The following is a 15,121-nucleotide window of genomic DNA, read 5'->3' as shown; positions in this document are numbered from 1 at the left end:
GCGAGAGATGACCAGGGAGTGAATTAGAAGCTCGGTGGTGTCATTGGTTAAAAAGGGGTGTATTCTAGAGATGTTGCGGAGGCTAAGGTGGCATGATTTGCACAGGGATTGGATGTGGGCCTAAAAGGACAATTCAGAGTCTAGAGATACCCCTAGCACCCTGGCATGTAGGGATGGACAGTTGTGCCACTGATCTTGACAGAGAAGTCAGGGGTAGGGGCGCGTAGGGGAGGAAATATTATGAGCCCGGTTTATGATTGATTGAGTTTGAGGAAGTGGTGTGACATCCAGGCTGATATGTCTGTTAGCAAATCAGTGATGTGTGAGGAGACTGATGGGGTGAGCTGAGGGGTAGAGAGATAGATTTGGGTATCATCGGCATATAAATGGTAGCGGAAGCCATAGGAGGCTATCAGCTGACTCAGGGAGGAGGTATAGATCGAGAATAGTAGAAGTCCAAGGACAGAACCTTGGGGGACCCTAACATTAAGAGGAATTGGAGAGGCGAAAGTGGAGTTGTAAGTGACACTGAAGGTGCGATGAGATAGGCAAGATTCGAACCAACGGAGAGCGCAGAAATGGAGACCAAGCAAATTGAGTTTTTTGAGGAGGGGGTGGTCAACTGTATCAAAGGCAGCAAAGAGGTCCAAGAGTAAGATTACAGAATAATGACCGTTGGTTTTAGCTGTTAGTAAGTCGTTGTGGGTTTTAGGAAAGCAGTTTCTGTGGAGTGCTGTGGGCGAAATCCAGACTGAAGGGGATCAAGAAGGTTATTCTCAATGAGATAGTCGCTCAATCGGTTGTAGACTAAACATTCAAGGAGTTTGGAGGCAAAAGGAAGTAAGGTTGTTAAGATTGGTGGGATCCAGTGAGGCATTTTTTGGTATGGGAGTGACTAGCTCGAGTTTTAGAGGGTTGGGGAAGATGCTTATTTTCTATGTACACCCAGTAACCCCCCGTCATCTCCGTCCTCTTCCTCCATAGTCACTGTGATGTCTTTTATCCACATTATTAGCAGATACCATCCAGAGAGGCTGAGCCTTCAGTCCTGGAATTGCTGTTTATTATGATCCTTATACTATAGTCCTATTATACAAGATTAGGACGTTCTTTGATATTATTGCCCACCATTGAGGGGAAGCCCCTATAGATGCCAACAAACAGCACTAAAGTTGTGAGTTGGTCAACTTTTTTGGGGGTGTTTTGGGACCTTATACATTGTACATTGTAGTGTGGTTTCAAACTTAGCGTGTATTATAGCTTTGGTGCAAGCAACAGCTTTTAAAAATACAAACACTGGAGGGAAGCCGCTCCCTACACATGTGCCAATTCCTACTGGGGGCAGCCCGACTATTAACCCCTTACATCCCCATCCTAATATTGTACAACCAATACAGTCCAGATAATTCTCTGTCTACGGAAAACCTGTATAGATCACATGACCACACCAATGAAGATGGAGGAGGACTGGGCTCACATAACTGAAAGGATACTAAACCTCACCCTGGAGATCATCTACCTGCTGACTGGAGAGGTGAGGAGGATTCTGGGAGATCACATGACATCACTTTTATCCCAATAATAAAACACAGACCTGACCAGATAGGTAAGGAGGATTCTGGGATTCTAACCTGATATTCCTATTGTTTTTCCAATGCAGAGTTTTCCTCCTATGAAGTCAGGTGATCATATGACCATCACAGTGCCTCCATGTGACTCCCTAAAACCTGAGAGACACAACATGCAGAAGATCCTAGAAGTCACCAAGAAGATGATGGAGCTGCTGACAGGAGAGGTGAGCGGTGCTGGGAATTCTGGGACATTATCCAGTAACAGATAAGGGATGTGTCTGGATGGTGACTGTATCATTGTGTGTGTCAGGTTCCTATAAGGTGTCAGGATGTCACTGTCTATTTCTCCATGGAGGAGTGGGAGTATTTAGAAGGACACAAGGATCTCTACAAGGGCGTCATGATGGCTAATCTAATCTAATCTGATAGTATAATTAGGATTTCTATATTCTCTATATTTCTCTCTATATTCAGAGAGAAAACCTGAGAGATTCCCAAGTTGGGGCTAAAACAGAAGAAGACATGTATGTTTATTACAATTCATTTCTTGTTCGTTTTTTCAGAGCGGAAGCTTCGGGGAGGATAATATTGTTGTTAAAGAAGAGTATAAAGAGGAGGATGAGGAGTATGGAGTGATGGAGGAGTTTTCAGAAGGGCACAAGGATATGATGGAGCCACCTAATCCCAGAAACTCTCCAGAGAGATGTCCCCGTCCTCTGTATTCCCGGGATTCCACACAGGAAAATCACACCATCCCTCACCATCATCAGGTAGATGAGGAACAATCACTGATACTAACATTAGGATCTGTACATTATCTGCATTGTTACAAATTATGTCATTTTTGATATACCTGTATATTCAGAGTGAAAACTTGAATATAAAAACCTGATTTTAAATGAGAAGTTAAAGAAGAGATAGAGGAGGATGATGAGGATGGGGTAATGGAGGAGTCATAGTTTTTAAAGGTACACAAAGATCTGTACCAGGACAACATGGTGGAGTCACCCAGCAATAGGAACCCACCAAAGAGATGCCCCCATGCTCCACACAGGAAGATCGCACCATCCCTCACCATCATCAGGTTGGTGGAATGGAGCTTCTAGAACGTGGACTCGAAGGGACAATGTGTGGATTTTGTTTATGTGATATCATAAGATTAACACTTTTTAACAGATGATCTTTTTTAAAATGTTTTGGTTTAGGGTGAAGATCTGATGGATATAAAAGTTGTGATTAAAACAGAAGAAGAAGAGACCTATGCGAGGAATGATCAGCAGTCTATGGAAGAGGATGGAATAACGGGGACATTTATAAAGGAGGACACTCCTACAGAGATCAGCACAGGTGGGTCATTAACACTAAATACATTCCTCCACCCATACTGCTCACTGATTGGTCCAGAGTAGGGTGGGGACTGGGTGTTATCAGCCTGTAATACCCTGGTCACTTTCCTGAGCTGTGTTCCCTGTCCTGTATTTCTCTTGTATAATTATTATTATTATAGAGGATTTCTATAGCGCCAACAGTATACTCATCGCTTTTCAGTATAAAAGTGAAACTGTACAGTTACAATACTATAAAATACAAGCGGGTCCAGAGGACACTGCTCATAAGAGCCTACAATCTAATAGGGTGGGGCAAGTGGTACAGAAAGTTGTAACTGTGGGGGATGAGCTGATCGAAGTGGTAAAATATTAGTTGGAGGTATGGTAGGCTTCCATGAAGAGATGAGTTTTCAGAGATTGCCTAAAGGCAGCCAGAGTAGGCGATAACCGGACAGCTTGAGGTAGAGAGTTCCAGAGGATGGGAGAGGCTCTGGGGAAGTCCTGGAGATGAGCATGGGAGGAGAAAGACAAGGGAGCTTGAGAGCATGAGGTCTTCAGAGGAGCAGAGAGGACGGTTTGGGTGATATTTGGAGACAAGTTTGGTGATGTAGCTCGGGGGAAAGAGTTGTGGATGGCTTTGTAAGTTGTTGTTAGTATTTTGAATTTAATTCTCTGGGCAATCAGAAACCAGTGCAGGGATTGGCAGAGAGGGGTAGCAGACACTGAGCGGTTGGTAAGGTAGCTCAGTCTGGCAGCAGCATTCATGATGAACTGAAGAGGATGGAGAGGTAGGCCTATAAGGGGGTAGTTGGACAATCTTCCTTCTCTGTGCTGCAGATACAATATATATATCTAGACTGGATTTATGTAGATTCTGGGGTTCAGCTAGCAGGGAAATGTTGATCTTCTTCACATTCATTGCTGGACCTAGGCACATGTGGCATGTGTCTTGGGTCTTCTTCCCCATGCCCGGGTCTAGTAAGATCTCTGACAGAACAATTCTCCCAGGGTTACTTGCTCTGTTGTCTGCTGGCTGTGCCGGGTGGAGGGATATGTCTGTATAGGCTCAGATCTATGTCACTGAGTGCAGTCTCAGGAGATGGGAGACAGTGGTGTGGGACCTTTGCAACTTGTATTAGTTAAGTAAATATGTAGACTACTGATCATGACTGACAATCACTGACCATTACACTATATGATTTATTTTGCACATTATGTAGTCTTATGCCCTGCACTTTATACTCTGTGGTATGTAGAGCTCGCCTCCGGAGAGGCCGCTGGAAATAAACGGACCTCCCTTACCTGTGCAGGGGCTGTAAGCCCAGGTACAAGGGTAGTGTCCTCCAGCAAATGTCTTTAAGTTCAGGTTCTATAAGGCCATCAGCCAAGCACATTCTCAAGAGCAACAGCTCTTGAGTAACACAGGCCGACTCCCAGACCAGAGGCCCCAGTACTGAGAGGTCTCTGAACAGCCCTCCCAAACATTTATCTTCTCACCAGCCACCTTCTTGGATCCCCCTCCCAGGGATTGGGCTGTGGTGAGATAAATATTCATAACCCAGTGGCTAACCATCCTACTCCTATTTCTGGAAGATTCTTCCATATGCAGGGAGAAGCAATCAACTACCAGACTTGGGGAGATCTGACCAGACATAGAAAATAGATTGCTGCTCTACTGAGTACAGCAGAGCTACAACTAAATTTATCCAGCCTAGGGCAGAATGCTACATGTACATTGCACCTCACCACACATTGTACACCTGCACTATATACTCTACATTGCACATTCCATACTTCTGACCCCTACACTATATACTCTGTGTTGTATGTTACATACTCCTGATGCTGGATAGTCCTAATTGTTGTATCCTATGTAATATGTTGTACATTACATAGTCCTGACTTCTGCTCTCTTTCCTCTACTGACTGCTATATATCAACATAATATGTATTCTCTTTTATTACACCCGTTTTCTACCAGCTTGAAATTTTATATCTGAGGATTTCATTGGAGCACAGACTTTTACATGGTGATAATAATATGATAACATTCTCAAACTGTGGAACCTTAAAGTGGTAATGAATTTTCAGCTTTAAAAAAAATAAAAAACAAACATGTCATACTTACTTACCTGCACTGTGCAGTGGATTTGCACAGACCATCCCCCGATCCTCCTCTTCTTGGGTCCCCCGCCGGTGTTCCTGGCTCCTCCCCCTTGGCCAATGTCCCCAATATCAAGTTGCTTGCTCTGGGGGCACTGGTGCATGCTTGCTCCTGAGCCCTGCTTTATGCATCCATAGTACACAAAGAACTGTGGCTTGACCCTACCCCACCAATCTCTCCTCATTGGTTCACTGGCTGTGTTTGACAGCATCGGGAGCCAATGGCTGTTTCTGCCAATGAGAAGAGGAAGTCCCAGGACAGCCAAGGCTCTCGTGCACATCGCTGAATCAAGAGAGGGCTCAGGTGAGTATTGGGGGGTTGTGGGGGAGCTGCAACCAGAAGGTTTCTTACCTTCATGCATAGAATGCAGCTTCTGCCTTTACAACCACTTTAAACAGAAAGTGATAATGAGGGAGGAGTCAATAACCCAATGATGGTGGTCTTCAGGATCAGTCCAGTCTTCATCTTGGTGGTTCTCCCCATCCTCACTCTCTGACCTCTGGTGGGGCTCAGCCCCGCTGTTATTCATGACTAAATTATGGACTAAATAAGGAAGTGCAGGACTTGTGTTGGGAAGATGGCAATGAGTGATAGAGGGGGTGGGGACACTCGTCCTATAATCCCCTCATCACTGTCACTACTATAAAAGACAGTTCTCGCTGTTTCCTCACTCTCTGACTAAGGTCTATGAACACAGAAATAAACTGGTAGTTGATTCAGAGGACCCATTTACTAGTTACCTTGAGGGTGGAATTGTAAGATCCTCAGAGACAAAGCTGCCTAATGTGGACTGAGACCCTCTTAAATTTTTCACTCTTTGTTATATTGCCGTCATTTGCTAAAATCATTTAAGTTCATTTTTTTTCCTCATTAATGTACACACAGCACCCCATATTGACAGAAAAACACAGAATTGTTGACATTTTTGCAGATTTATCAAAAAGAAGAAAAACTGAAATATCACATGGTCCTAAGTATTCAGACCCTTTGCTCAGTATTTAGTAGAAGCTCCTTTTGATCCAATACAGCCATGAATCTTTTTGGGAAAGATGCAACAAGTTTTTCACACCTGGATTTGGGGATCCTCTGCCATTCCTCCTTGCAGATCCTCTCCAGTTCTGTCAGGTTGGATGGTAAACGTTGGTGGGCAGTCATTTTTAGGTCTCTCCAGAGATGCTCAATTAGGTTTAAGTCAGGGCTCTGGCTGGGCCATTCAAAAACAGTCACAGAGTTGTTGTGAAGCCACTCCTTCGTTATATTAGCTGTGTTCTTAGGGTCATTGTCTTGTTGGAAGGTAAACCTTCGGCCCAGTCTGAGGTCCTGAGCACTCTGGAGAAGGTTTTCGTCCAGGATATCCCTGTACTTGGCCACATTCATCTTTCCCTCGATTGCAACCAGTCGTCCTGTCCCTGCAGCTGAAAAACACCCCCACAGCATGATGCTGCCACCACCATGCTTCACTGTTGGGACTGTATTGGACAGGTGATGAGCAGTGCCTGGTTTTCTCCACACATACCGCTTAGAATTAAGGCCAAAAAGTTCTATCTTGGTCTCATCAGACCAGAGAATCTTATTTCTCACCATCTTGGAGTCCTTCAGGTGTTTCTTAGCAAACTCCATGCGGGCTTTCATGTGTCTTGCACTGAGGAGAGGCTTCCGTCCGGCCACTCTACCATAAAGCCCTGACTGGTGGAGGACTGAAGTGATGGTTGGCTCTCTACAACTTTCTCCCATTTTCCGACTGCATCTCTGGAGCTCAGCCACAGTGATCTCTGGGTTCTTCTTTACCTCTCTCACCAAGGCTCTTCTCCCCTGCTCTAGGAAGGGTTCTGGTCATCCCAAATGTCTTCTATTTAAGGATTATGGAGGCCACTGTGCTCTTAGGAATCTTAAGTGTAGCAGAATTTTTTTTGTAACCTTGGCCAGATCTGTGCCTTGCCACAATTCTGTCTCTGAGCTCTTCAGGTAGTTCCTTTGACCTCATGATTCTCATTTGCTCTGACATGCACTGTGAGCTGTAAGATCTTATATAGACAGGTGTGTGGCTTTCCTAATCAAGTCCAATCTGTATAATCAAACACAGCTGGACTCAAATGAAGGTGTAGAACCATCTCAAGGATGATCAGAAGAAATGGACAGCACCTGAGTTAAATATATGAGTGTCACAGCAAAGGGTCTGAATACTTAGGACCATGTGATATTTCAGTTTTTCTTTTTTAATAAATCTGCAAAAATGTCAACAATTCCGTGTTTTTCTGTCAATATGAGGTGCTGTGTGTACATTAATGAGGAAAAAAAATGAACTTAAATGATTTTAGCAAATGGCTGCAATATAGCAAAGAGTGAAAAATTTAAGGGGGTCTGAATACTTTCTGTCCCCACTGTATGTATATATATGTGTGTGTGTATATATATATATAATATATATATATGTATGCATGTATGTATGTATATGTGTGTGTGTGTGTGTGTATATATATATATATATATATATATATATATATATATATATATATATATATATATATATATATATATATATGAAATTTGCATACCCCCAATTGGGACTTTAAATTGGCAACAGCACTAATGGAATGAGTAAAAAATAGTTTTATTAATACAGGAAGAAACTAAAAAAACAATCACACGATGATTGCTAAAACATACATAAACATCAGACACAAAAACACATAAGACAATATCTTGCAATAGAATACAAAAGTACGTATATAGAGTAGTCTCTCTCCAATAACGGAAAACACTTTCCGCTAGCCAACGTCCGGGAAAAACGTTACCCTAAGGTTTATGTATATTTTAGCAATCATCTGTGATGATTTTTTAATTTCTTCTTGTATTAATAAAACATTTTTTTTTTACTCATTCCATTAGTGTTGTTGCCAATTTAAAGTCCCAATTGAGGGTATCCAAATTTTCTGAGTCCTGGTTTAGGGGAACCAATATTCTGATGTGTAGTAATAATCTTTTTATTCCTATTTTAGTAGATGGACGGGAGATGAGGAAAACCTCAGAGGATTGTCTCACTTTGTCTCCAGACTGTAAAGTAGAAGATGAGGACATCACACAGTATAGTCCAGGAGAAAACCCGGCGACCTCAAATGTCCATCCGGCACCACACAGTGTAGATGGACCATCGTATTCCTCTTATCCTGAGGAACCTCAGACTGTGAGGGACGGTGCCGTCCTTCCAACAGATAAGAGGTTTTCCTGTCCCGAGTGCGGGAAGTGTTTCCATTTTAAATCCAATCTTAATATGCATATAAGATCTCACACAGGTGAGAAGCCACATTCCTGTCCTGAATGCGGGAAATGTTTTTCACATAAGTCAAATTTTTATATTCACCAGAGATTGCACAAAGGTGAGAAGCCGTTTCCCTGTTCTGAGTGCGGGAAATGTTTTTTAAACAAGTCTCATCTTTACAGACATCAGAGATCTCACACGGGGGAGAAGCCCTATTCCTGTCCTGAGTGCAGTAAACGTTTTGCAGAGAAGTACAATCTTAACATACATCTGAGGTCTCACACAGGGGAGAAGCCGTATTCCTGTCCTGAGTGCGGGAAATGTTTTTCAGTGAAGTACAGTCTTTACCAACATCAGAGATCTCACACAGGGAAGAGGCACACCCTGATATACACCTCAGATATACTCCATGGCTGATCTTCATCATGTAAGAAATATGTTTTAAGGAGATCAGAGATCACCAAAGACATGGATGAAGTGTTGTACCGTGTTGGCCATTGATAGCAGTAGAAAAATAAAAATGGAGTCATTACCTATTGTTGGCTGAGCAAATATTGTGGTGTTACCTTTCACAAACACTTAAAGTCATATTTTTAAAAAAATGAGTTAAACAAATATGAGCAGCATTCACTCAGCCATGACACAAGTTGGTTGTTTTTATTTCATGCGGTGATTTCCTATGACCATTGGCTCCATCTGTGGCCACAATGTGATATTGCTCTATTTTTCCTGATGGAGGTATTTCCTTTGGATGCAGCTGACTATTATAGGAAATCATACTGTATAGGAAGTCATTACTGTGTTAATTAAACTATGGCCTAAATTTATCACAGCTGGGCAAATGCTTGTCCCACTCGTCCAACAAATGTTCTACTTATCGACCACTTAGTTTACCATTTCAGGCATGGTTTCTTAGTTTTTTTTCTCCATTCACACAGAGAATGTACGTGCACTTTCATCCGATAAATTGTTATGAAGTTGTTTATGAATAGGCCCCTAAATGTCAGGAGGCTATTTAATTGCTTCCCATCTACCCACAGCCTATAAATGGCGGATGGGAAGCAGCGGCAATGTGGGTTAACTTACGCGCATGTCAGCATGCATCAGCGGCTCCTGCGCAGCTTACAGAGCGCACACCCGGGAACCTGGTGATCTATGTGTCCCCCGGACATAGCGGATCACATTACCACTGTGTCCAGGTGATTACATGGTCTTGTACCATGTGATTGCTGTGTCCAATCACAGCAATCACATAGTACGCAATGGAAATCGAATGTGAACATTGATTCTCTCTGCTATCACACAGATCAACTGAGAGAACAGATGCTGCAGCCTGTCACTATCCATGTACACTCACAAACCACAGTACCAGCCTGCCTCAGTGTCCCTGATTACTGTCCCCATTACATTACAAATGAAGAGTAGTCAGCACCTGTCCCCAGTGCTTATAGTAACACTGCCATATTCCATACCAACGTCCTGATCACCTCCATACACCATACCAGCGTCCTAATCACCTCGATACCCCATACCACTGTCCTGATCACCTCCATACAACAGACCAGCCTTCTGATCATCTCCATACCCCATACCAGCGTCCTGATCAGGTCCATACCCCAAACCAGAGTGTCAGGACTGGCTCAGCCCTTCCTTCTCTGAGCTGGCCGCTCAGCTGTTGGCTAATTGCCAGCTCCTATTTCTCCACAGCCACGCACCTGTTGATGATATCCTGCTCGTCAGTCCTGCCTACTTAAGCCGTCCAGCCCAGAGGATCTCTGCCTTCACCTTGGTCAACATCACAGAGACTAGCTCCTGCGTTTCTGTTTAAGACTTGCTTGGCTGACATCCCTTCTGGCTCCAGAGCCTGCTTGCTGTTCCACTACATTGATCCCTGACTTTCTGGCTTGGCTGACTATCCGTTCCGGTTACTGAACTTTGGCTATGTTTTGACTACATTTGTTCTATTTTCTTTTATTATTAAACGAGTGTGATTTAATTGTACTTCTGTCTCGGTCTGATTTCATGGTTTCTGACAGTAGGCGAAGGCCATGAATTCAGAAGATGCAGTTAATCCACTTGTTGGTAATATTTTTTCCAGATTGGATGCACTGGATCACCGCATGGATCAGTTTGCCATGGTGTTACAAACGCTCCTGAGTCGCATGGCTCACCTGGAATCTTCCACTGTGGCCACCCCGGAAAAACCTATGTTGCAGGCCATCCCTGCTGTTGCTTCAGTCTCTGTGCAGGCACCTGCCTCGAGTATTACGTTTGCCATCTTCCAGACTCAGAGAGAGACTCTTTTAAGGAACGCTTGCGGAAGCCTCCTGTACTTTTGTCTCCGAGCTTTGCAGTCCCACCCTTGCCTCCCTCACCTCCCGAGTCGGTCAGTGAAGATGAACCCATGCACTTGTGTTTCACACGTCTCTCTGCGGTTGAGAGAACCCTTAGGAGGAGGGAGAGATTGTGCCTTTATTGTGGCCAGGCAGGTCACTTTTTGAAGTCTTGTCCTACTCGTCCAGGGAACGCCTGAACCTTGAGGTCCTGTCACGGACAGACCTTAGGTGGCATTGTTTCATCTCAAGTTATCCAGAAGGATAAGCCCCTGGTTTCGGTCATCCTTTCTTGGGCTGAGTCATCTGTCGAGATACAGGCTCTAATTTACTCTGGGGCTGCAGGCCTGTTCATTGATGCTGCCTTTGTATCGAAGCACTCGATTCCGCTGCAGCTGTGTGACACTCCACTTGCGATTAAGGCTCTTGACGGGAGACCTCTACAGTCTACCCATGTGACTCATGAGACTGTTCCGTTGTCCATGGCCTTAGGGGCTCTTCACCATGAGATAATACAATTCCAGATTATTTCCTCACCTAAGTTTCCGCTGGTTATTGGTTATCCTTGGTTACAGAGGCACAACCCCTCTTTTGATTGGCTCCGTGCCGAGGTTCTCTCCTGGTCGCCACAATGCAGTAAGACATGCTTCAAGAAGGTAGCCAAGGTCCTGTGCACTTCTTCACTCTCCTCCCTGCCGGAGGAGTGCCGCGATTTTAGCGATGACTTCGACAAAGTTCAAGCCAGTAGTTTGCCTCCACACCGGTCGTATGATTGCGCAATTGACCTTCAACCTGGCGCCATACCCCCTCGTGGCTGGGTTTACCCTTTGTCCGTCTTGGAGGATAAGGCCATGGAGGAGTATGTTGCAGACGCACTTTCTTGAGGTTTAATTCGCAAATCCTCATCTCCTTCTGGTGCTGGTTTCTTCATTGTGAAGAAGAGTGGTGAACGGAGACCCTGTATTGATTATAGGGGTCTCAAAGTTTCACAATTAAGAATGCCTATCCGATTCTGTTGATTACGGAGTTATTTGACCGCCTCAAGGGAGCAACGGTTTTCACGAAGCTTGATTTGAGAGGGGCATACAATCTCGTGCGGAATAAGGAGGGCGACGAGTGGAAAACTGCGTTTAATACCAGAATAGGCCATTATGAGTACCTCGTAATGCCTTTTGGCCTTTGTAATGCCCCTGCAGTTTTCCCAGGAATTTATTAACTATTAATTTAATCAATTTATTGTCCTCCGAGATTTGTTGCAGTTATGTGTGGTGGTTTATCTTGATGATATCTTCATATTTTCCAAGTCCCTGGAGAGCCACCGCACAGATGTCTGTCGGGTGCTTCAGAAACTAAGAGAGAACAATCTCTATTGTAAATTTGAGAAGTGCGAATTCCATTGTGAACAGGATTAAATTCCTGGGCTATGTCATTTCCACTGTTGGTTTTTCGATGGACCCAGAGAAACTTTCTGCAGTCCTACAGTGGTCCTGACCCGTGGGTTTACATCCTCTGCAGCATTTCCTGGGCTTTGCCAACTATTATCGAAAGTTTATTTGTAACTTCTTATCTCTGGTCAAGCCCCTGACTGATATGACCAGAAAGGATGGTAACCCACAGAGTTGGTCTCCAGAGTCTGTTAAGGCCTTTGAGAGTCTCAAGGCTGCCTTTGTTTCTGCTCCTGTGTTAGCACATCCTGATCCTACGTTACCTTTTATCCTTGAGGTTGATGCTTCTGAGACTGGTGTTGGCGCCCTTCTTTCTCAATGTCCTACCTCTGAGAGCGCTATGCATCCTTGTGGCTACTTTTCCAAGAAATTGTCACCTGCGGAGTTCAATTACGAGATTGGTGACAGAGAACTGTTAGCGATCATTTTAGCCCTGAAAGAATGGAGACATCTCCTTGAAGGTACCACTGTGTAGGTTCTCATTCTTACTGACCATAAGAATCTCACATTCTTGTCTGAGGCTACACACCTCTCTCCCTGAAGGGCGCGATGGGCTCTTTTCTTGTCAAGTTTCAATTACATTGTCTCATTCTTACCCGGTACTAACAATGTAAGGGCTGACGCTCTGTCACAACAATTTTCCTCTACTTCCAAGATGGAGTCGGTTCCGGTTCCTGTGATTCCTACTGATCATATACTGGCTAAGGTTTGCACCAGTCTCACTTCTCCTTTGGGTGACAAAATTCTTGCTGCTCAGGTCCATGCTCCTCTTCGTACTGCCGTGCTCCAGACTTACCATTCTCCCAAGGCTGCTGGCCACCCTGGGAAGAATCAACTCTTTTGGGCCATTTCCCAACAATTCTGGTGGCCTTGTCTACCAGCTGATGCTCAGAGTAAGACTCCACGACACCTTTCAGTGGGCCTCCTATAACCCATACCCAATGGAGAGAGGCCACCTGTCTATGGATTTCATTGCGGAGTTACCCAAATCCCAGGGCACCACAGTTATCCTTATGGTGGTTGACCCATTCTCAAAAATATCTCATTGTATTCCACTTAAGAAGTTGCCCACTTCCAAGGAACTGGCTTCCATTTTTGCTCGGGAGATCTTTCACTTACATGGGCTACCTAAGGTGATTGTCTCGGACAGGGGTAGTCAGTTTGTGTCCCGGTTCTGGCGAGCCTTTTGTGCACAGTTGGGAATTCAGCTTGCTTTTACCTCTGCATATCACCCGCAGTCTAATGGGGCCACAGAACGAGCCAATCAGCCCTTGGAGCAATTCCTACGTTGCTATATTTCTGACCATCATAACAACTGGTCAGACCTATTACCGTGGGCAGAGTTTGCTCACAATAGTGCCTTGAATTCTGCTTCCTGATTGTCTCCGTTTATGGCGAACTATGGTTTCCAACCTTCCATGTTGCCTGACTCATTTGTTCCGCAGAGTATTCCTGCATTAGAGGAGCATCTCCGTGGTCTTCGTTCCACTTGGGCACAAGTCCAGGAGGCTTTGCAACATGCTAATGATAGGTACAGACTCCATGCTGATGGCAAACACCTGCCTGTGCCTTCCTACCAGGTTGGGGACAGTGTTTGGCTGTCATCTCGCAACCTCCGACTTCGTGTTTCCTCTCTGAAGCTCACACCTCGGTTTATTGGGCCTTTCCGTATTCTTCACAGGATTAACCCAGTGGCTTACGCATTTAGACCTTCCTTCTGATATGCGTATCTCAAATGTATTTCATGTCTCCATATTAAAACCTTTGGTCTGCAACCGCTCTACTACCTCAGTGCCATGTCCTCACCCTGTACAGGTTGAGATCCATGAGGAGTATGAAGTACAGTCCATTGTTGACTCCAGTAGGTTCTGTGGGTGCATAGAGTACCTGGTGCATTGGAAGGGGTACGCTCTTGGGTCTCATCCTCGGACATACATGCCCCTGTCCTCCTCCGCGATTTCCATAGATGTTTTCCCCTCAAGTCTGGTGGTCCTCCGAGGGGGAGGGATCGTTGAGGGGGTACTGTCGGGGCTGGGCTCAGCCCTTCCTTCTCTGAGCTGGCTGCTCAGCTGTTGGCTAATTGCCAGTCCCATTTTCTCCACAGCCACGCAACTGTTGATGATATCCTGCTCGTCAGTCCTGCCTACTTAAGCCATCCAGCCCAGAGGATCTCTGCCTTCACAGAGACTATCTCCTGCGTTCCTGTTTAAAGACTTGCTTGGCTGGCATCCCTTCTGGCTCCAGATCCTGCTTGCTGTTCCACTACATTGATCCCTAACTTTCTGGCTTGGCTGACTATCCGTTCTGGTTACTGAACTTTGGCTATGTTTTGACTACGTTTTTTCTATTTACTTTTATTATTAAACAAGTGTGATTTAACTGTACTTCTGTCTCGGTCTGATTTAATGGTTTCTGACACAGAGTCCTGATAACCTCCATACCCCATACCAGCATCCTGATAACCCACATACCAGCGTCCTGATCACCTCCATACACCATACCAACATCCTGATCACCTCCATACCAGCGTCCTGATCACCATCATACCAGCATCAAGATCATCACCATACCAGCGTCCTGATCACCTCCATACCCCATATCAGCATCCTGATCACCTCCATACACCATGCCGGTGTGCTGATCACATCCATACCCCATATCACTGATCACCTCCATATCCCATACCAATGTCCTGATCACCTCCATACCCTATACCAGCATCCTGATCACCTCCATACACCATGCTGGTGTCCTGATCATGTCCATACCCCATATTACTTATCACCTCCATATCCCATACCAATGTCCTGATTACCTCCATACACAATACCAGTGTCCTGATCACCTCCATACCCCATACCAGCATCCTGATCACCTCCATACACCATACCAGCATTATGATTATGCCCATACCAGAGTCCTGATCACCTCTATACACCATTCCAGCATCCTGATCACCTCCATACCCCACACCAGCTTCCTTATCACCGCCATATCAGCATCCAGATCATTGCCATACTA

General features: G+C 44.8%; 1 protein-coding gene across 1 annotated transcript in view; it reads left to right on the top strand.

Annotated features, from left to right (window-relative positions):
- LOC141121577 (uncharacterized) overlaps nt 1-14,484 on the top strand; it is a 137,870-nt gene extending 123,386 nt beyond the window's left edge. The window contains 5 exon segments of the mRNA XM_073611212.1: nt 1,434-1,534; nt 1,661-1,795; nt 2,135-2,341; nt 2,777-2,918; nt 8,063-14,484. Of these exon segments, the coding sequence (XP_073467313.1) occupies nt 1,434-1,534; nt 1,661-1,795; nt 2,135-2,341; nt 2,777-2,918; nt 8,063-8,739 (1,262 nt within the window). The 3' untranslated portion in view covers nt 8,740-14,484.
- Nucleotides 14,485-15,121: the final 637 nt, after the last annotated feature.

Source organism: Aquarana catesbeiana, unplaced genomic scaffold (assembly GCF_042186555.1).
Source record: "Aquarana catesbeiana isolate 2022-GZ unplaced genomic scaffold, ASM4218655v1 unanchor225, whole genome shotgun sequence".
In the NCBI taxonomy this organism is placed as follows: Eukaryota; Metazoa; Chordata; class Amphibia; order Anura; family Ranidae; genus Aquarana; species Aquarana catesbeiana.
The sequence above is the reverse complement of the archived record's forward strand: the minus strand, read 5'-3'. Positions and strand labels throughout refer to the sequence as shown.